Source organism: Pongo abelii, chromosome 11, assembly GCF_028885655.2.
Source record: "Pongo abelii isolate AG06213 chromosome 11, NHGRI_mPonAbe1-v2.0_pri, whole genome shotgun sequence".
NCBI classification, from domain to species: domain Eukaryota; kingdom Metazoa; phylum Chordata; class Mammalia; order Primates; family Hominidae; genus Pongo; species Pongo abelii.
Window position 1 is genome coordinate 98,817,210 of NC_071996.2, and position 21,847 is coordinate 98,839,056.

The following is a 21,847-nucleotide window of genomic DNA, read 5'->3' on the forward strand; positions in this document are numbered from 1 at the left end:
TGTGGATTAGAAAAAGATGTTGTCTGCAAGCAGAATCAGCCCCGCACCAGGCCAATGCCTAAGCAACTTGGGGCTACATTTCAGCCCTCTTCAACTCCACCTTTGTTTTATGTACAGACTGCACAACTATAGAAGGAGCCATCACTCTCCCTCCTAAAGACAAGCAGTGTTTTACCCAACCGGTGGGAAGGTTTAAAAAAAAAAAAAAAGAAAGAGTCAAAAATGTTATTTTTGTAATCTTAATGACTTTTTTAAGCACCTTTGGAGGTTTTGCCTGGTTTATAAATTGTTTGCATTGCCAAGGCGCAAAGGTTTTCCTTTTTTACAAACTAAAAATAGGTAATGCTGTTACTGAGGTTGCTGTTCTCTCTACTTTCGGTTTTTGTCTTTTCATCTGTTGTTTCCTGGTGGGCGGGTCTATGCAAACCTACCCCTGAAATCAGCACAAGCTGAGGCTGAAGAAAGAGGCTGACATATCCAACTTCTTAGAAACATCTAATAGGGACTTAACGAACAGAAGCCATGTCTGTGTCCTGGGTGGCAGGGAGACAAGTCGGTGGATCCCTGTGCCATTACCCACAAGACCCAGGGCTCATATACCACAGGAGAAGTGATTTAGAAGGGATGTGTAGAATTATTGAAGGTTGTTTGACCGAAGGGCAGGACATATGGTAAGTACCTGCTCTTACACGAGGTACAGTAGGTAAACTGGAAATCTTAGACCTTTCCCGGAACAGGGGTAAATCAGAAGCCAACTTGGTGGATTAGCATCCAAGATGGAGTTGCTTTAGCCTCCACATGTCTGTATTCCCAGCTCCTGCTACTGGGTGGGAGATACCCTGTTTCCCTGCTTTTACTTATAAGAAGATATTTCCTCCGCAGGGACAGAGTAATTTTATTTTTGTAAGAAAATGTCCTACCTGTGGCCAATAAGTGTAAAACAGCTTCTTGCAAAACCCCTAGGAAGGCGATTCCCTCCTTCCGCCCACACCTAGGCACTTCCTCAATGGGGTATTATCTGGGTTAAAAACTTTTCCCCCACTTGTCCCATGGCAGACCATGGAGGCCACTAACTATAGACTACATAGATATAATCATAAATTTATATGAGATAAGCAATTTTTAAAATTGAGCAATTTGGAAAACTCATTAAATGTTATGTAATTCTCTACTGCTTTGCCATTTATTCATGGAAAAAGTATAAAGCTTTCAAGATATTTTCCCTATTGGCAGGAGAAACCAAGTCCACAGGCTACATTTGCTTTAATCCAAAAACCATAGGCACAGTGGCAGCAAAATTCATGTGTTACAACTTTTACTTCACTGTGTTCAGACACAAGGAGGTATCCATTCATATTCCATTCATGTTGGGTCCTTTCACATCAAGACTTTTCAAATCAAGCCATTTATTCTCAAATAAACATTTAAGAACATAAACTATGGTTTCATAATTTTATTTTCATTTAGACTCAAAGGATTATACCAGCACGACACCATCCCTTGGGTGCTTTTGAAAGCAAAAGGTACATAAAAGATCCTAAAAGTGGGATCCAGAGGAAGTATTATAATCTGTAAATGAAAGCAAGTAACTGCCTCACTATGTTTTCTAATCCCTGTTTAATCAATCCCAGCAATTAAAAATAATAAAACAATAAGACACTCTAGGGATCTTAAGGGTTTTGATACTGAATCATAGGTCAGTTTCCTCCCCACAGCGCTTTATGACTCCTACCATAACCAGTTCTTAGTGAACTAAAAATTGTTTATGTTATGTGTGATAGTTCCATGTATTTTACTGAACAGTAAAAAAGGTTTTCCATGTCATTTACTTAAACATTTTTCTCTAACACAGCTCTGGGATTTTATCATTTCCTTTTTGCTTCCTTCTTTTTCACTTATATTTAAATGTTAAATAATATTGCTAATAAGTAACACTCATAGTAATACTATCTATTGGCTTTATTCTAAGCATTTTACACAGATTAATTTATTTAATTCACATCACTCTATGAGACAGATACTTTTATTATTCTCATTGGACAGATGAGAGAATTGAGGCACAGAAAGGTTAAATGAAATGTCCCAAATCGCACACCTGGCAAGTAGCACCCGAAACTATGGCCTTAACTACTACTGGATATTCCCTTCCCTAGCAGGTAAATACATAGTAGACATTTTAAAGTGTTTAGATAATATTGGATTTTAATTAATTAAAAATAGCCAAGAATTTCCATGTTTTAACATTCTGTTTTTAAAATTAAGTTCAAGGGTCACTCCATTTTCCCCTAGTCTTCCTGACATCCCTGAATGTCCACCCTAAGTATATCCTCAACTCTGAGCTCCCAGGACACATTGCATCTCCACTGTGTCTTCCTAGTAACACAACTCAGTCACTTTGCATACACATTATTTATAAGATAGACCTCTGGAGAGCAGGGATCATGTTTATTCATCTTGGAGGGAATAAATTACACCATCTCGATCCTTTCTCTGCCTCTCTGCAGAGATGCCTATGTTAATTTAAATATTTCCAATAAAGGCAAGTATTTGAATTCACTATATAACTCTTGCCTCTCTATATAACTCTCAAAATCTAAATAAGCTTCTTAATGTCTTCTTCTGCTTGCCTCTGTAAATGAAAGCAATCCTTCACTCACTCATTCACTCACTCCACAAACATTTAATGAATGCCAACCAAGGCTAAGAAGTAGGACTAAAAACAGAATAAGGTGTAGCCCATAAACCTAGGAGCTCAGCTGCAGATCAACATCTCAAGACATTTTAGTCACTGACTAAAACTTTAAGCTAAATTTACTCTTTAAAGGAATTTTTAGTATTCTAAAAGAACAGTGATTGAAAACAGTTCTTTTAAGTAATTACATAAAATCAGATAGCAGCAACCTTAGTCTGAGAAAGAAGAATGGAGTTCTGTTTCTGAATTTCAATTTCAATAATTAGCATACCATCATTTATTACAAAGAAAGAATGTGGGTATATATCTTCTATTTTTAACAATGAAAATCTAAGAATCATATCAATTGTAGAAATTTGATTCTGATGACCTTTTTTTCACAGCATGGTGAAGTTTCCTTTATTACTTACATGTACTCAGCAACGCAATATTTGGAAATTATTATAGCAATAATTTCAGGAAATACCAAAATAAGGCAAAATCCGTTTTTCTTAGGAAGACTTGTTCTTCTTATGACTCAGGAGGAATATATAGTCACTAATTACAACATCTGACAAAGAAACATTCATTTTATATACTGGCCTTTACTGATGTTTCAGGAAGATAATGAGGATTTCTTAACTTGGTAGTTATATAGAAGCGGAAGTCAGGTGCATATTCAATTGTGGAGTCCCCAAGCCGGATACATGTACTCCCACCCTGCTTAAAGGTTTGTTTTAGTAGAAGAGGTTCCAAAATAGGATCTAGTTCTTCGCCAACATTTTCTAGCAACACTGGAGTAAAATCAAAAAAGATTTCATGTTATTTTAAATACTGACTATAAACATTCAACCCTCCAAGTTCTTTCAGCCTTATAGATAAATTCTGTTCCTAGATACCTACAAAATTATTTTTGTCTTCTGAAAAGTATAAAGAAATAATGCCATAAAAATAGCTACATTCTGTGGGAAGGACCTAAGTGGTGGGTCTACCTAGTCATCCTGCCTGCTTCCCTTCTCCTGAGTCATAGTCCTGCTGGGTGCATGCTGCCTGGCCTGGGGTTCACTAGGTGCCCAGGTATTATGGCAGTGAAGTTTATCCATCTGAGAAACCAGAGAAAAGGCATTTCCAGTTGTAGTTATTTAAATTGTTACTGTATTTTTAATTATTAAAAATGCTTATTGTAGAACATCTGCAAAGTACAGGAAGGAAGGTATAAATAAGAAATGGAAAACTGCTCCTGATTAGATTTGCTTACTCTCTCTACTCCCTAATATTTTAATAATTGACTCATACAGTATACAGATTGATAGAAAAATGACACAAAGGCCAGGCACAGTGGCTCATGCCTGTAATCCCAGCACTTTGAGAGGACGAGGCAGGAGGATTGCTTGAGTCCAGGAGTTCGAGACCAGCCTAGGCAACATGGCAAGATCCTGTCTCTACAAAGAAAACACAAGAATTAGCCAGGTGGCAGCTACTTGGGAGGCTGAGCTGGGAGGATTGTATGAGCCTGGGAGGTCAACGCTACAGTGAGCCATGATCAAGCTACTGCCCTCCAGCTTGGGCCATAGAGCAATATCCTGTCTCAAACATAAATAACGAAAAAAAAAGAAAAATGACACAAACTACATACAGTATAACTGTTGAATAAATTATTATCTCTCTAGTGTTATTTATCTTTCTCCACACACAGTTGAGACTAAACAACACATTGAATTTTGCATCCTAATTATTTTTTTGACTTAGTAGCATAAATGTTTCCCCATGTTATTGAAAACTCTAATAAGCATGCTTTTAATCACTGCATAATAGTGTATCATATTAGTGTTCTCTTTTTTAAACCAGTGTTCAATTATTAGATATTTGGATTGTTTCTTGCTCTGAATATTATAACAAACACTGTATTAAAAAAACTGCATTTCAGAATATTTTCCTCTGATAGCATTCCAGAACAGGAATCCCTGGATCAAAGATCAGTGACATTGTTAAGGCTATTGATATCTTTGCTGAGTTAACGTCTTACATTTTGGTGTTTGGGGTGCTATCATAGCCAAATTTGGATGATAGCATTTTGTAGAAGTCTCTCAAAGGATGGGTGTACAATCTGGATGGGAAGGAAGGGGCTCAGGGTGCTGGGGTGACAGGTATTTGGATCTCAATTGCCATGAAAGTGCAGACATATTTTCTCCTTCCCACAGGTTACTCCTGGCTAAATGAATTCCTAAAATTGTCTTCTTGGTGATTTGCTCCATTGCTGAGATCTCGGCCAACAGCCTGTCAGATTATTTTTAAACTCATTTTTATTTTCTACTTGCATAAAATGATTATTTTTCATGGTTAAATAATATGAATGCATCATAATGTATTAAATATGTTAATTTTCTATTGTTTAGATTGCTTCTACTTTTATACTATTATTAATAATGCCACAGTGAACATCTTTATGAATAAACCTTTGTGTTCATCTCTAATTACTTAATCAGGCTGGAGCCCTAGAAGTAGAATTAATGGTCAACAGTCATTAACATTTTAGAAGCTATTTATATTCCAAGTTACTTTCCTGAAAAGCTGTAGAGATTTCAGAGTTGCAATGAGCACTCATTTTGTCATTTGTTTTTAAACCTATTTTTACAAAATATCACTGTATTTACAAATACTGGACACCATGCTGGCATTGTATTTCCTCGTCATCCTCATAACAGTAAAAAGCATGTTTTGCAGATGAAATAGGACAGGCAATCAAAATAAATTTTTCAGTTAAATCAGCTGGTAAATGACAAAGCAAAGCAGGGACTTGAACCTGGCTGTCTGGCTCCTTTGTCGCTCTCTTAACCACTATACCATACTGTCAGCATTAAATAATGTATCTGTGACTTTTATTATTTGATAGGTAAAAAATACTGTTAAAATTTGTATTTTTGGCAGGGTGTTTTTAGCTGTTCTTTGGTTAACTATATATTTTTTTCTGGAAACTGTATACTAACATACTTGACCATTTTTTCATTGTAGGATATATTTACAGTTAGGTTCAGTGACAAGCGTCAGAAAACCCAAAATAATAGCAACGACAACAAGGAGAAATTTATGTCTCATGTACAGGAGAGCCCAAGATAGTCAGCTCAAGGCTGAAAAGACAGTGTATCTAAATAGTGAGGGATCCAAGATCCGCCCATCTTGCAGCTTCTGGCACATGGCTTTGATCTCTTTGGCCGATATGGCCTTTTAAACCACATCCACATTCCATCCATCAGAAAAAAAAAGAAGAAATATCCTTTAAGGGTGTTTCCTGGGAGTCACAAATGGTACTTCCACTCTCATCTTGTTGGCCAGAATACAGTAATTTGACCAAACCCAACCATAGTCATATGGCCATATATAACCACAACAGAGGTTAGAAAACACAGTTCTTTACCCTGGATGCAATGTGCCCATGTAACACAGGGGTGCTGATACTAAAGAGAAAGGTGAGTGGATGGCAGGAACAGCCAGCACTCATTGCCACGTGTGCTAGTTTAAAAACTTTATCTGTATTTTTAAACATTGTTTTAGCAAATATTTCCCCCAGTTTTCAACTTGTTCTTATTTAATTAATTTATTTGAGATGGGGTCTCACTCTGTTGCCCAGGCTGGAGTGCAGTGTGGCACAATCTCAACTCACTGCAACCTCCACCTCCTGGGCTCAGGCCATCTTCCCACCTCAGCCTCCTGGGAAGCTGGGACTACAGGTGGGTACCATCACACTCAGCTAATTTTTTGTGTTTTTGGTAAAGATAGGGCTTCACCATGTTGCCCAGGCTGCTCTTAAACTCCTGAGCTCAAGCAATCCACCCACCTCAGCCTCCCAAAATGCTGGGATTACAGCATTTTGTAATCCCAAAGGCAGTGAACTACTGCCTCCAGCCTATTTTATTTTATTTTTTGAGACAGGGTCTAGCTGTGTCTCCCAGGCTGCAGCGCAGTGGTGTGATCACAGTTCACTGTAGCCTCAACCTCCAGGCTCAGGCAATCCTCCCACCTCAACCTCACATAGGTGGAACTACAGGCATGGACCACCAGGCTCAGCTAATTTTTTTTTTTTTTTCAGAGATGGGGTCTTGCTACGTTGCCCAGACTGGTCTCAAACTCCTGGGCTCAACCAATCCTCCTACCTCAGACTCCCAAAGTGCTAGGATTACAAGAATGAGCCACTGTACCTGACCTTCCACTTGTTTTTATATTTGCCTGTATTTCTTCTTATAATTTAACTTTTTGTTGTAGAAATTTTCAAGCCTTTCTCAAAATAAAGAGAATAGTATATAATTGGTACTTGATATACCTACCAATCATCCTGCTTTAGGCCTCGTAAATTCGGCCAATCTAGTTTCATCCATTCCTTATCTAACCTGGATTATTTATAAACAAATCCTAGACATCATAAAACTTCAGCTGCAAGTATCTCTTGAAGATAAGAACTGTTTAAAAATTGATACATCTTAAAAAATTAATAATTCACAGTTTTGTCAAGTATCAAGGCAGAAAATATAATTCCCCATTGTCTTAAGATATTTAGATTATAGTGTTATGGCTTAAATTAGGATACAAATAAGTTTCATAGGTTGAAACTTTTTCTTTTCAAATATTTTTTCCAGGCCGGGCACAGTGGCTCACGCCTGTAATCCCAACATTTTGGGAGGCCGAGGCGGGCGGATCATGAGGTCAGGACATCGAGACCATCCTGGCTAACACGGTGAAACCCTGTCTCTACTAAAAATACAAAAAAATTAGCCAGGCGTGGTGGCCGGCGCCTGTAGTCCCAGCTACTCGGGAGGCTGAGGCAGGAGAATAGCGTGAACCCAGGAGGCGGAGCTTGCAGTGAGCCGAGATCATGACACTGCACTCCAGCCTGGGCGACAGAGCAAGGCTCCGTCTCAAAAATAACATATATATATATATATTTTTTTTTTCCATTGCATATTTGCTTAGGACGTCCTTTCCCATCAAAGGACTATGTTTCCTTTTAGCATTTGTCTTCTCTTTTTTTCTTTCGTATTTAATTTTTAAACTCATCTGGAACATATTTTGGTGTGAAGTGAGGCTGTGACCTAAAATATTTTTCCACAAAGCCAATTTTCCTAATACCACTTGCTGGTGTGATGTATCATTTTTCTGTTGGTTTATAAGGTTTAATTTATAGTGCATCAAAAGCTTACATATATTAGGGTTCATTCCAGAGCTTATTCCAGTTAATTCCAAACTTACTCTTCTGAATGTTTTGTGGCTCATTACTCTCTTTTCTTCTAGGTTAAGTATTATTTTCTAAACATTTATTTCTGAAAGTTTACCTCCTTACAACTTTCAGTTTTCCTGTCAGAGAAAAAATGCTGTCATACTTAAGCCTTCTCTGGTTTTTCTGAAAAGTTTTGTCTTTTTCTCACTTTTTATTGTTAAAATTACTCTAGGTTTTTATTTTGTTTTGTTTTGCTTTGCTTTCTATTCACTGGTTGACTATAATAACTACCAAAATAGGTGGTTCTCAGTTGTCACTGATTTAATATTCTTTTTGGAATATATCTATTCCACTGAATTTTTAAATTCTGATACCTTTCAGTTAATTATCTTTAGTTGTCTAGATGAGGTATATTGTTTATAAATATGATAATTTTGTTTCCTTTTTTTGTTTTTGTTCAGTATATCTGGCCCTACTAAATCAATTGTTTCTTCCTTTAAATGTTATAGCACCTTCATTGTTTCTTGTTTTATTGCATTGAAAACAACTTTCCTAACAATGTTAAACAATAACAGTGATAACAGATATCAATTTCTCATTTTCACTTTTACATGATCATATTTTTAAAATCTAATTTGCTCAATCATTTTGAACCAAAATTCTGTTTAAGGAAGATTATAACGTTTCAGTTTCCCTTATTGCCTCAACATTTATCAATATTAATTTTTTACATAAAATCTTATATTTAATGTTGGCTAAAAGTAACTATATATTTTCATCCCCTACTCAGCCTAACATTTTTCCTAGTTTTGAAATGTAATTAAGAGTGTCTATATTAATATATGTAAAAATCATTTTTGAAGCTAAAATATACATTATGAAACTTAAATATTACAGACTTGATTCTTTTCCCCCAATTTTGAAAATTTATTGTCTTATTGCTAGAATCAAGTCTTAATCCTGTTAGGAAAGATATTTGTAGTGTCTTGATTTCAAAGAAATATATCCTTAGTACTGAATATTTATTATATTATGCATCTCACTGGAAATTTTTAAATTTTTTTAAAATTTAAAGCATTTTAAATTTTAAAAAAAAGAAAAAAATGTATAGGTACATGAATTACCCAGAATGCTCTCTTTAATTTCGTTATTTTATTTTGACTCCTTTAACTTTTAATTAGATCAAAATATATACCATGTTAAAATTATAGGAGCAAATTCAAGAGACAGACTTCTCTTCATGTTTCTATCATCAAGATTAACAATTTTTCTGGTTTATGTTAAAACCTCATTTCTCATTCTCAAGCGCCAGACATCACAGTAGTTGCAAAGCTTATGGCAAATCAAGACTAGGAATCCAAGCACACAGCCACTAATATTTTTGAGTAAGGCAGATCATCATCTCACTCAAAACAGTTATCCTTAGCAACAGAAACATAACGAGAATTAAATGTTCTTTTCAAATTTCTCTTGCATGTAGGACATTAAATAATGCGATTTTTAAGTCATGAATTATCTATATTATCCCATGTGAGACTTCAAATTAATAGAAAAAAATCTTCTTCTACAACTTATGTTCAACTCTGTAGCATATTTTATCAGAAGTAGACTCAACAATTACTCAGCACCTATCAGGTGCCCTTAAGCAGCTTGTAGAAGAGAAACAAATGGTTATGCACATAAAATAAGGGCAATCATGGAAATTCATGAAAGTTTCAGTGTTGGTACTTCATTGCAGGGGTTGAGATGTCACAGAAAAAGAGGTATTTGAGCTGTATCTTAAAGGATGGAATTTAAAGGAATCCAGCAGATGGATGGAAGAGCAAAAACAAGCTAAGAGATTGAAACAATGCCATGTTGCTTCAATGCTGGCTGCTCCCAAATACCCTGCACTCCCATCTTCTAAATCCTCATTTTGTCTGTAATCTCTTTCTGCCCCTTTAACCTATAAGCTTCATGAAAGTAAAAACTGACTCTGTCTTATTCATGCTGTTTTTAGTACCTACCACACTGCCTGGTACATGGTAGTTGCAAAATAAATGTTAATTAAATGAATGAATGGACAAATAAATGAGCAAATGAAAGAAACATTAAACTGGAAGTAGTTTTGTATCCCTGGTTTGTTAAATACAAGCGGGAAAGAAAGTAAAGTGCTGGGAGATGAGAAAAGTAAGGAAGGCTCAGATATGATAAATTCTGCTGTTGATACAAAGATTTTTTTTTTTTATAGATTCAATGGAAAGTCATTAAACTTTCTCTACAAATTGGTTTATCAGCAATATTTGTATGATTAGTGTTTTATGCACACTTTATCCATTGGCATAGCTAATACAGATGTACCTTTATTTTCTAGAACATTGGCTTTCAAACTTTTTTTTTAAGCAGCAGAATACTTCTTTTCGAAGAGGATCTTATCATAAACTGCAATATAAAAAAGAAAAGTGAGACCTGCTCTGGTTGAAGTAGAGGCAGGTAGCTGAAGCAGGCAGCTGAAGCGGGCAAAACCTTCTGCCTGCTCAACCCAGGCTGCCTGTGAGGGACAATAGATCAAAAGCCACTGACCCTGAAGAGGCCAATATCTAAAGATAACTCCTTAAATGGAAGAGTCTTTATATCGTCAATGTGTAACAGTAGCCAATTCTTTTACTTGATGGTTAAATATAGAAATAGCTTTAGAATCTACCATCTATCTCTCCTTCCATTAAGAGATTAAAACTTCACTCTTCTCTGATGACTAACGTTAGAAAGCATTGTAAATAATCATTAGCATTTAAAAAGTATTTTATTCCAAAAAGTAGGTTAAATCAACTGAAAGAAAATCTTGCTTGTGTAACACAGTAAGCACCAGACAAAGAAGACTTAGGGACTAGTTTCAGCACTCCTCTTAACTGGCTTAATTAGCATATAGTATGGTGATATGATATACACATAAATAGCAAGGGGACATCCATCACTAACCCTTATTGGGACCAGTATAGTTAAGGGGTAGTTAACTACCTTGGTTAAGCCATTTAATTAGCATTCTCTAATACCTCACTTACCTTGTTAATAAAATGAAGTGGTTGGAATCACCACTGGATTTCAAACTTTTCTGGCCACAACTCAAAGTAGGAAATACATTTTAAATATTGACTAAGTACATATATATGCATATAAAATTTAAACAAAAAATTTCATGAAATAATGCTTACCTTTATGCTATGCCTTGCAGCCTACTATGTTCTATTCCTTCCTATTGCATCTTATTAACAAAATATTGGTCATGACCCACTAAATTGGTTATCTCTCCCATGGTTGTGACCCATACTTCGGAAAACACTAAACTGATAATCTCTATGGCCCTTTTGTGTCTAAAATTATGGAATTCTAACATCAAGATTTGTGACTGACATCACAGAAATCTCCAGAATGTCAAGCATATGGTAGATGCTCAAGTATCATTTAATTGTCTTTTACTGTGTCAAGGAAATTATTTGAATATTTAAATTAACCTAAGTAATTTTAATTACTTAATGTTTTGGGTTTTGTTTTTTTCTTTCTTTTTTTTTTTTTTTTTTTTTTGAGACAGGGTGTCACTCTGTTGCTCAGGTTGGAGTGCAGTGGTGTTATCATAGCTCACTGCAGCCTTGACCTCTTGGGCTTAAGCGATTCTCCCACCTCAGCCTCCTGAGTAGCTGGGACCACAGGCACATAGCATCATGCCCAGCTAATTTTTATATTTTTTGTAAAGATGGGTCTCACTATGTTGCCCAAGTTAGCCTCAAACTCCTGGGTTCAAGTAATCCTCCCATCTCAGCCTCCTAAAGTGCTGAGATTACAGGCATGAGCCACTGTGTCCAGCCTACTTAATGTATTTAAGGTGCCAGTTCCTTCAAGAAGTCTTCCCCAATTCCTCTGAATTCCTATAGTACATCATCTGTGCCTTTCTTATTATATCATATTAAAATATGATACACATAAATCATATAGTAAATGTTCAACAAAAAACATAAATTGATCAATAGACACCGCCGTAAGTATCCAACATACAGTAATTTATTTCTTCCTCATACTATATGGTTAAAATATAGATGGGGAAACTGAGTCTCAGGAAGGTCACTGAAGCAAACACTGAGTGACAGAGGCAAGTACTCTGAATCCAAGTACTCTGAATTTTCAACCCAGAATTTCATATCCAGCCAAACTAAGCTTCATAAGAGAAGGAGAAATAAAATACTTTACAGACAGGCAAATGCTGAGAGATTTTGTCACCACCAGGCCTGCCCTAAAAGAGCTCCTGAAGGAAGTGCTAAACGTGGAAAGGCACAACCAGTACCAGCCACTGCAAAATCATACCGAAATGTAAAGACCATCGAGACTAGGAAGAGACTGCATCAACTAGCGAGCAAAATAACCAGCTAACATCATAATGACAGGATCAAATTCACACATAACAATATTAACTTTAAATGTAAATGGACTAAATGCTCCAATTAAAAGACACAGACTGGCAAATTGGATAAAGACTCAAGACCCATCAGTGTGCTGTATTCAGGAAACCCATCTCATGTGCAGAGACACACATAGGCTCAAAATAAAAGGATGGAGGAAGATCTACCAAGCAAATGGAAAACAAAAAAAGGCAGGGGTTGCAATCCTACTCTCTGATAAAACAGACTTTAAACAAAGATCAAAAGAGACAAAGAAGGCCATTACATAATGGTAAAGGGATTAATTCAACAAGAAGAGTTAACTATCCTAAATATATATGCACCCAATACAGGAGCACCCAGATTCATAAAGCAAATCCTGAGTGACCTACAAAGAGACTTAGACTCCCACACATTAATAATGGGAGATTTTAACACCCCACTGTCAACATTAGACAGATCAACGAGACAGAAAGTCAACAAGGATACCCAGGAATTGAACTCAGCTCTGCACCAAGCGGACCTAATAGACATCTACAGAACTCTCCACCCCAAATCAACAGAATATACATTTTTTTCAGCACCACACCACACCTATTCCAAAATTGACCATATACTTGGAAGTAAAGCTCTCCTCAATAAATGTAAAAGAACAGAAATTATAACAAACTATCTCTCAGATCACAGTGCAATCAAGCTAGAACTCAGGATTAAGAATCTCACTCAAAACTGCTCAACTACGTGGAAACTGAACAACCTGCTCCTGAATGACTACTGGGTACATAATGAAATGAAGGAAGAAATAAAGATGTTCTTTGAAACCAACAAGAACAAAGACACAACATACCAGAATCTCTGGGATGCATTCAAAGCAGTGTGTAGAGGGAAATTTATAGCACTAAATGCCCACAACAGAAAGCAGGAAAGATCCAAAATTGACACCCTAACATCACAATTAAAAGAACTAGAAAAGCAAGAGCAAACACATTCAAAAGCTAGCAGAAGGCAAGAAATAACTAAAATCAGAGCAGAACTGAAGGAAATAGAGACACAAAAAAACCCTTCAAAAAATAAATGAATCCAGGAGCTGGTTTTTTGAAAGGATCAACAAAATTGATAGACTGCTAGCAAGATTAATAAAGAAAAAAAGAGAGAAGAATCAAATAGATGCAATAAAAAATGATAAAGGGGATATCACCACCGATCCCACAGAAATACAAACTACCATCAGAGAATATTACAAACACCTCTACACAAATAAACTAGAAAATCTAGAAGAAATGGATAAATTCCTCAACACATACACCCTCCCAAGACTAAACCAGGAAGAAGTTGAATCTCTGAATAGACCAATAACAGGAGCTGAAATTGTGGCAATAATCAATAGCTTACCAACCAAAAAAAGTCCAGGACCAGATGGGTTCACAGCCGAATTCTACCAGAGGTACAAGGAGGAGCTGGTACCATTCCTTCTGAAACTATTCCAATCAATAGAAAAAGAGGGAATCCTCCCTAACTCATTTTATGAGGCCAGCATTATCCTGATACCAAAGCCTGGCAGAGACACAACAAAAAAAGAGAATTTTAGACCAATATCCTTGATGAACATTGATGCAAAAATCCTCAATAAAATACTGGCAAACCGAATCCAGCAGCACATCAAAAAGCTTATCCACCATGATCAAGTGGGCTTCATCCCTGGGATGCAAGGCTGGTTCAATATACGCAAATCAATAAATGTAATCCAGCATATAAACAGAACCAAAGACAAAAACCACATGATTATCTCAATAGATGCAGAAAAGGCCTTTGACAAAATTCAACAACTCTTCATGCTAAAAACTCTCAATAAATTAGGTATTGATGGGACGTATCTCAAAATAATAAGAGCTACCTATGACAAACCCACAGCCAATATCATACTGAATGGGCAAAAATTGGAAGCATTCCCTTTGAAAACTGGCACAAGACAGGGATGCCCTCTCTCACCACTTCTATTCAACATAGTGTTGGAAGTTCTGGCCAGGGCAATTAGGCAAGAGAAGGAAATCAAGGGTATTCAATTAGGAAAAGAGGAAGTCAAATTGTCCCTGTTTGCAGATGACATGATTGTATATCTAGAAAACCCCATTGCCTCAGCCCAAAATCTCCTTAAGCTGATAAGCAATTTCAGCAAAGTCTCAGGATACAAAATCAATGTACAAAAATCACAAGCATTCTTATACATCAATAACAGACAAACAGAGAGCCAAATCATGAGTGAACTCCCATTCACAACTGCTTCAAAGAGAATAAAATACCTAGGAATCCAACTTACAAGGGATGTGAAGGATGTCTTCAAGCAGAACTACAAACCACTGCTCAAGGAAATAAAAGAGGATACAAACAAATGGAAGAACAGTCCATGCTCATGGGTAGGAAGAATCAATATCGTTAAAATGGCCATCCTTCCCAAGGTAATTTATAGATTCAATGCCATCCGCATCAAGCTACCAATGACTTTCTTCACAGAATTGGAAAAAACTACTTTAAAGTTCATATGGAACCAAAAAAGAGCCCACATCGCCAAGTCAATTCTAAGCCAAAAGAACAAAGCTGGAGGCATCACGCTACCTGACTTCAAACTATACTACAAGGCTACAGTAACCAAAACAGCATGGTACTGGTACCAAAACAGAGATATAGATCAATGGAACAGAACAGAGCCGTCAGAGATAATGCCACATATCTACAACTATCTGATCTTTGACAAACCTGACAAAAACAAGAAATGGGGAAAGGATTCCCTATTTAATAAATGGTGCTGGGAAAACTGGCTAGCCATATGTAGAAAGCTGAAACTGGATCCCTTCCTTATACCTTATACAAAAATCAATTCAAGATGGATTAAAGACTTAAATATTAGACCTAAAACCATAAAAACCCTAGAAGAAAACCTAGGCATTACCATTCAGGACATAGGCATGGGCAAGGACTTCATGTCTAAAACACCAAAAGCAATGGCAACAAAAGCCAAAATTGACAAATGGGATCTAATTAAACTAAAGAGCTTCTGCACAGCAAAGGAAACTACCATCAGAGTGAACAGGCAACCTACAAAATGGGAGAAAATTTTCGCAACCTACTCATCTGACAAAGGGCTCATATCCAGAATCTACAATGAACTCCAACAAATTCACAAGAAAAAAACAAACAACCCCATCAAAAAGTGGGCGAAGGACATGAACAGACACTTCTCAAAAGAAGACATTTATGCAGCCAAAAAACACATGAAAAAATGCTCACCATCACTGGCCATCAGATAAATGCAAATCAAAACCACAATGAGATACCATCTCACACCAGTTAGAATGGCAATCATTAAAAAGTCAGGAAACAACAGGTGCTGGAGAGGATGTGGAGAAATAGGAACACTTTTACACTGTTGGTGGGACTGTAAACTAGTTCAACCCTTGTGGAAGTCAGTGTGGCGATTCCTCAGGGATCTAGAACTAGAAATTCCATTTGACCCAGCCATCCCATTACTGGGTATATACCCAAAGGACTATAAATCATGCTGCTATAAAGACACATGCACACATATGTTTATTGCCGCATTATTCACAATAGCAAAGACTTGGAACCAACCCAAATGTCCAACAATGATAGACTGGATTAAGAAAATGTGGCACATATACACCATGGAATACTATGCAGCCATAAAAAATGATGAGTTCATGTCCTTTGTAGGGACATGGATGAAATTGGAAATCATCATTCTCAGTAAACTATCGCAAGGACAAAAAACCAAACACCGCACATTCTCACTCATAGGTGGGAATTGAACAATGAGAACACATGGACACAGGAAGGGGAACATCACACTTCGGGGACTGTTGTGGGGTGGGGGGAGGGGGGAGGGATAGCACTGGGAGATATACCTAATGCTAGATGACGAGTTGGTGGGTGCAGCACACCAGCATGGCACATGTATACATATGTAACTTACCTGCACGTTGCGCACATGTACCATAGAGCCTAAAGTATAATAATAATAATAATAATGATAATAATAATAATAATAAAAAGAAAAAAAAAGAAAGAAAAAAACATAAATTGATCAATAGACACCGCCGTAAGTATCCAACATACCGTAATTTATTTCTTCCTCATACTATATGGTTAAAATATAGATGGGGAAACTGAGTCTCAGGAAGGTCACTGAAGCAAACACTGAGTGACAGAGGCAAGTACTCTGAATCCAAGGCCAGTCCCCTACCCATTAACTACACTGATCCCAATAAGAATTAGTGATAACCACTTTCTAATTTTATTACAGTGATGCACACACACACACACACACACACACACACACACATATCTGATCTTACTGTTAAACAGGCAAAATATTTAATAGTAGAGATCATGTTCCCCTTTTCTATGTAACTCCTATATCACATTCTATATGCTAAGAACACCAATTAAATGAATGAAATACCACGTGTGCATGTGTCTATGTGTCTATTACATAAACACAAAATTTCATAGGTAGACTTAGACTGTCTTCATTTCACACTTATTCTAATAGAGCCTAACACTATAATTAATATTTGAAGACTAACTCCCTCTTAATATGCACAAATAAGGTGTCTGTAAGACTACCTAGAATATTTATTGTGATTCTTCCATATTATATTAGGTCTAATAACAAGTGAGACTTGCTGCACTGTCCTGGAGCTAAATGGATTGTAGTTTCATAAGTGCTTACCTTTATTTGGTCATGTAAATAGTCAAAATTTGATGGGCTACATGAATTTAAAGCATGACTAATAACCCCAATTTACTCAAATCACAAGTTTTCTGTTTTTTGTTTCGATAAATGTGATATCTACAGAAGAGCTGTATTGAAAAATCTTTGTCATGTTTATAATCTCTTTTAGATGGCAGATAATAACCAGGCACATAAAATCTGTACTCTCCTCTCTGCCACTTCTTGTTTTTATTTTTTATTTTTTTTCGAGATGGAGTCTCGCTCTGTCACCCAGGCTGGAGTGCAGTGGCATTCTCTCGGCTCACTGCAACCTCCACCTCCAGGTTCAAGCGATTCTCCTGCCTCAGCCTCCTGAGTAGCTAGGATTACAGGCACCCGCCAGCACGCCTGGCTAATGTTTATATTTTTAGTGGAGACAGGGTTTCACCATGTTGGCCAGGCTGGTCTTGAACTCCTGACCTCAGGTGATCCGCCCGCCTCAGCCTCCCAAAGCGCTGGGATTACAGGCGTGAGCTGCGCCCGGCCCTCCTCTCTGCCACTTCTATAGGGTAAGTTGAGAGAGGAATACATAAATAACTGAACTATTGTTGTGTTAAAATACTATTGGCATATATCAAGTGGCCCTTTTAAATGCAGAATTGGAGATATAATGAAAACTAAAGGGAAACAACAGACAAAAATTAAAACAGTTAAATTAGGGGAAGCATCACAAATGCATCTTGAGACAAAGAAAACCTCCTAACCTTCTGGGAGGTTTGTAATCTTTAAAATACTCATTTGATTAATTATCATTAAATAATGAAAAATGTTAACAAAGTCACCATTTAAGATGAGTCTGGGCCAGGCGTGGTGGCTAATGCCTTTAATCCCAGTGCTTTGGGAGGCCAAGGAAGGCAGTTTGCTTGAGCCCAGGAGTTTGAGACCAGCCTAGGCAACATGGCGAAACCTCATCTCTACAAAAAATAAAAAAATTAGCCAGGCGTGGGGGCGTGTGCCTGTAGTCTCAGCTACTTGATAGGCTGAGGTGGGAGGATCGCTTGAAACAATCTATACAGTTTGGGGTTAATTGTGCCCTCTCCAGGCAGTTCTGTAATGTATCTTAGTTATTCAACTACATACCAGGAGTACCAAACTGGATGCAATTTTCCAGAGTCCTGACATAGTCAGGTTCACTAAGTTTAATCACATAAAGACTATTGGCTTTTTCCATGTTCTTGATCCATTTATTAGCCTGACTTTGAGGATCTATCATCAGAGGCCACCTTCTTGCATTCCTGAAAAGAAGGAAAAAGATGATGCTGGTCAAGCCATGATTTGTTTCTATACTATTTAGTCATGTTCACATCACAGGTCACTTTTTAAAAGTTTGCCCTTTATTGTAATATTTTACTTTTTAACTTATGAGAAACTATGTTCTTAAAACGGAGACATGTAGATTGAGTGGGCTACCTGAACGGGAACTACAGAAACCATCCTGCAAAGTTAACACAAGTTACTATACTCTTTTTGGAAAATTACAATTTCTAAATGTTAAATTACACTTTTGAAAATATTTGCTGCTCTTGCTAATTATGTCACAGTGACAACCATCAAGAGGACTGTGTTGGAAATAAGGAAACTCCAGTTCTTCACTAAGCTCTCCCATTAATGAATCATGTGACCTTGGGTAAGTCACTTTGCTTCCTTAGTTCCCACCTGCTGTCATTTGTACAATAGGGAAAGAGGTTTGGAATATTATATCTCAAAATCCAGACCATTAAAGAAATAACGGCCTAACAAAAAGGTAAAAAGCATAATTTTATATCATCTGAACTTCATAATATCCAGGGACATTTAAGTGTTAACACAATTGTTGACCCAATCTTTGTTTCAAACACTTCTGTATTTAGTGTCATATATGTAGTTCATTACATATTTGCTTTATGATAAGAACAAGGGCAATACCCCAGGAGGAACCCAGTTTATTTTCTAGGGTGTAGTGAACAGATGAGTTCATCAGTATCTGCAATTACCATATGATAATCAACCACATAGCTTTCCACCTTGTGTGAAATGTAATTGTCAATAAAATCACTGTTCTTTTTCTTTCTCTTAGAAGTTTCAATCAACACAAGTTATAATCCTGGCCAATTTTCTAAAGATACTGCCACACCCTTCAAAAGTGAGCAGAGCATGAGAAGTACGACATTTTAATGAAATTAAGTAAAAAAAAAACCAAAAAACAAAAGTGAGCACAGCAAACTCATTTAGGTCATTAGAAAAGCAGGAGGAGAAAATAAAAGGTGACTGAGGCAAAAAAAAAATTGAAAAGAAAAAAAGGTAGGGGGATATAACAGGATAACATATTAAATTCACTCTCATAACATGAAATTGGAACGTCAATGGATGACTTGTTCCCCAAAACAAAAGAAACCATATTTTTATCAGTTATTAGTTAGAGCCTGGTATAAAACATGTAGCTTAGGCCGGGTGTGGTAGCTCACGCCTGTAATCCCAGCACTGTGGGAGGCTGAGGTGGGCGGATCATGAGGTCAGGAGATTGAGACCATCCTGGCCAACATGGGGAAACTCCGTCTCTACTAAAAATACAAAAATTAGCTGGGCATGGTGGTGCATGCATGTAATCCCAGCTACTCAAGAGGCTGAGGCAGGAGAATCGCTTGAACCAGGGAGCCGGAGGTTGCAGTGAGCCGAGATCACACCACAGCACTCCAGCCTCGCAACAGAGCAAGACTCTGTCTCAAACAAAACAAACAAACAAACAAACAAACAGACAAAATGTAGCTTAGATAAAAAAGAAAATAGTTTTCTTATCCTCCAATGTGAGCATTATCCTTGTGTCACTCTGGCTGCCATAACAGTATACCACTGACTGAGTGGCTTAAACAACAGAATTTATTTTCTCACAGTTCTGGACCCTGAAAGTCCAAGACTAAGGTTTCAGCAGGTTTGGTTTCTGCAGAGCCTCTCTCCTTGACTTGCAGACAGTACCTTCTTGCTGTGTCCTATATGGCCTCTGCTCCATGTAAGATGTTCCTGGTACTGTTCCCTCTTCTTACAAGGACACCATTACTATTTGATTAGGGCTCCCCCTTATGACCTCATTTAACCTTAGTTACCTCTTTAAAGGACCTATGTTCAGGGCCAGCATGGTGGCTCACGCTTGTGATCCCAGTGCTTTGGGAGGCTGAGGTGGACAGATCACTTAAGCCCAGGAGTTCGAGACCAGCATGGGTACCATAGCAAAACCCCATCTCTACAAAAAACAATTAGCTAGGCATGGTGGCGGGCACTTGTAGTCCCAGCTACTTGGGAGGCTGAGGTGCGAGGATCACTTGAGTTTGCAGTGAGCCGGGATTGCATCACTGCACTCCAGCCTGGGTGACAGAGTGAGATCCTGTCTTAAAAACAAAAGAAAAGACCTATCTCCAAATACAGTCACGTGGGAGTCATGGCTTCAACATAAAAATTTGGTGGGGCAGCATAATTCAGTCTATGACATTAATTATGCAAGAAAAGACATCAAAAGAGTAATGTAACATCTTAGATGCAATTAACTAATGAAAAATCACTCTAAAGAGAGTGACAGAAGGGAAATTAGAAAGAAATAAAAACATAAATATATAAAAAGTTTTCATTCTGTCACATTTTAGAAATATATTTTTAAGTTTGGAGGATTATGTGTGAATGTTAAACAGCATTTATGCTTTCCTAAATAAATTGAATTACTCACTCTTGTATCATTTCCACATTTTTTAGCCACAATACCTATGTTCATCCTGTTTATTTGTCCAAAATGCACTTCTCTCCCATCTTTTCCCATTTAAGTCCTACTCATGTTTGAACATCAGCTCAAAAGCTATATAGTCCACAAAGCCTCTCTCCATCTCTTTTCTCTCTGAACTTCTTTAGCAATTCATCCATGTTATATTTATGGTATTTGCATGTAATGGCAATATTCTATTATGGTAATTCTATAATTCCTTAGCTGCATCATCCAACTAAATTGTTTATTCCTTTAAAGGAAGGGTCCGTGCTCATTCTTTATTCTTTTTTTCCTAGATCAAATAAAGGTTGCATGTGACAATCCACTGATATAGAAACAATAAAGTCATGGGGCAAACACCATACAAATTAAATAATTCTAAAACTTGAAATTCTCTAAGAGATCATCCCTGCACAGAAAATACTTGTCCAATGAGCAGCATTTCAAAACCAGAGGAAAGGACTTCTGATTCTAACCAAGATGGGCTAGGCTTTTTACAGCCTATCTCCTTCACTGATTACATCTAAAAATGTTGAACAAAATACAAAAAACAACTACTTACAGATTCTAAAAAGTAAATAATAACAAGTGAATGGGAGAAAAATCCTAACTCGAGGAATTATCAGTAATGGGGTAGTGAGTTTTCTAAGTTTTTTCTTTCTTTCTATTTTCAGGCTTAGTGGGGGAACTGTGCAGCAGGCACAGGTGGCAATAACTCAAAATAGGTAACTGAAAAAATAACCATATGTGAGCCAGAGAGCATGGGCATAAATCCACGTTTTATTTCATGTTTTGCTTTTTTTTTCTTTATTCTCTTTTGTCTCTACCCCAAGGTTAACCCCACTCGCAGAACTGTATTATCATGACAGAAATAGCAGTGGTGCAGTTACCCAAAACACTGAGCAAAAACCTGTCTCTCTGGACAGAAGTAAAAAAAGAGGCCCCTGTTGTGCACAGAATGTAAGGGAAATCCAAGTATTTTTCTCTCTTTTTTCTTACCACTTTGCCCCCAGTGTTGGCATGAAATTGTCCAATAGCAAGG

The 21,847-nt window shown here is 37.1% G+C and overlaps 1 protein-coding gene across 1 annotated transcript in view; it reads right to left on the minus strand.

Moving 5' to 3' along the window:
• Positions 1-21,847, minus strand: part of DNAH7 (dynein axonemal heavy chain 7) — a 336,427-nt gene that overhangs the window by 82,390 nt on the left and 232,190 nt on the right. Inside the window, exons 48-49 of the mRNA XM_024243333.2 lie at positions 18,159-18,313; positions 3,275-3,465 (exon numbers count right to left, since the gene is read on the minus strand). Of these exons, the coding sequence (XP_024099101.2) occupies positions 3,275-3,465; positions 18,159-18,313 (346 nt within the window). The remainder of the gene's footprint in view (positions 1-3,274; positions 3,466-18,158; positions 18,314-21,847) is intronic.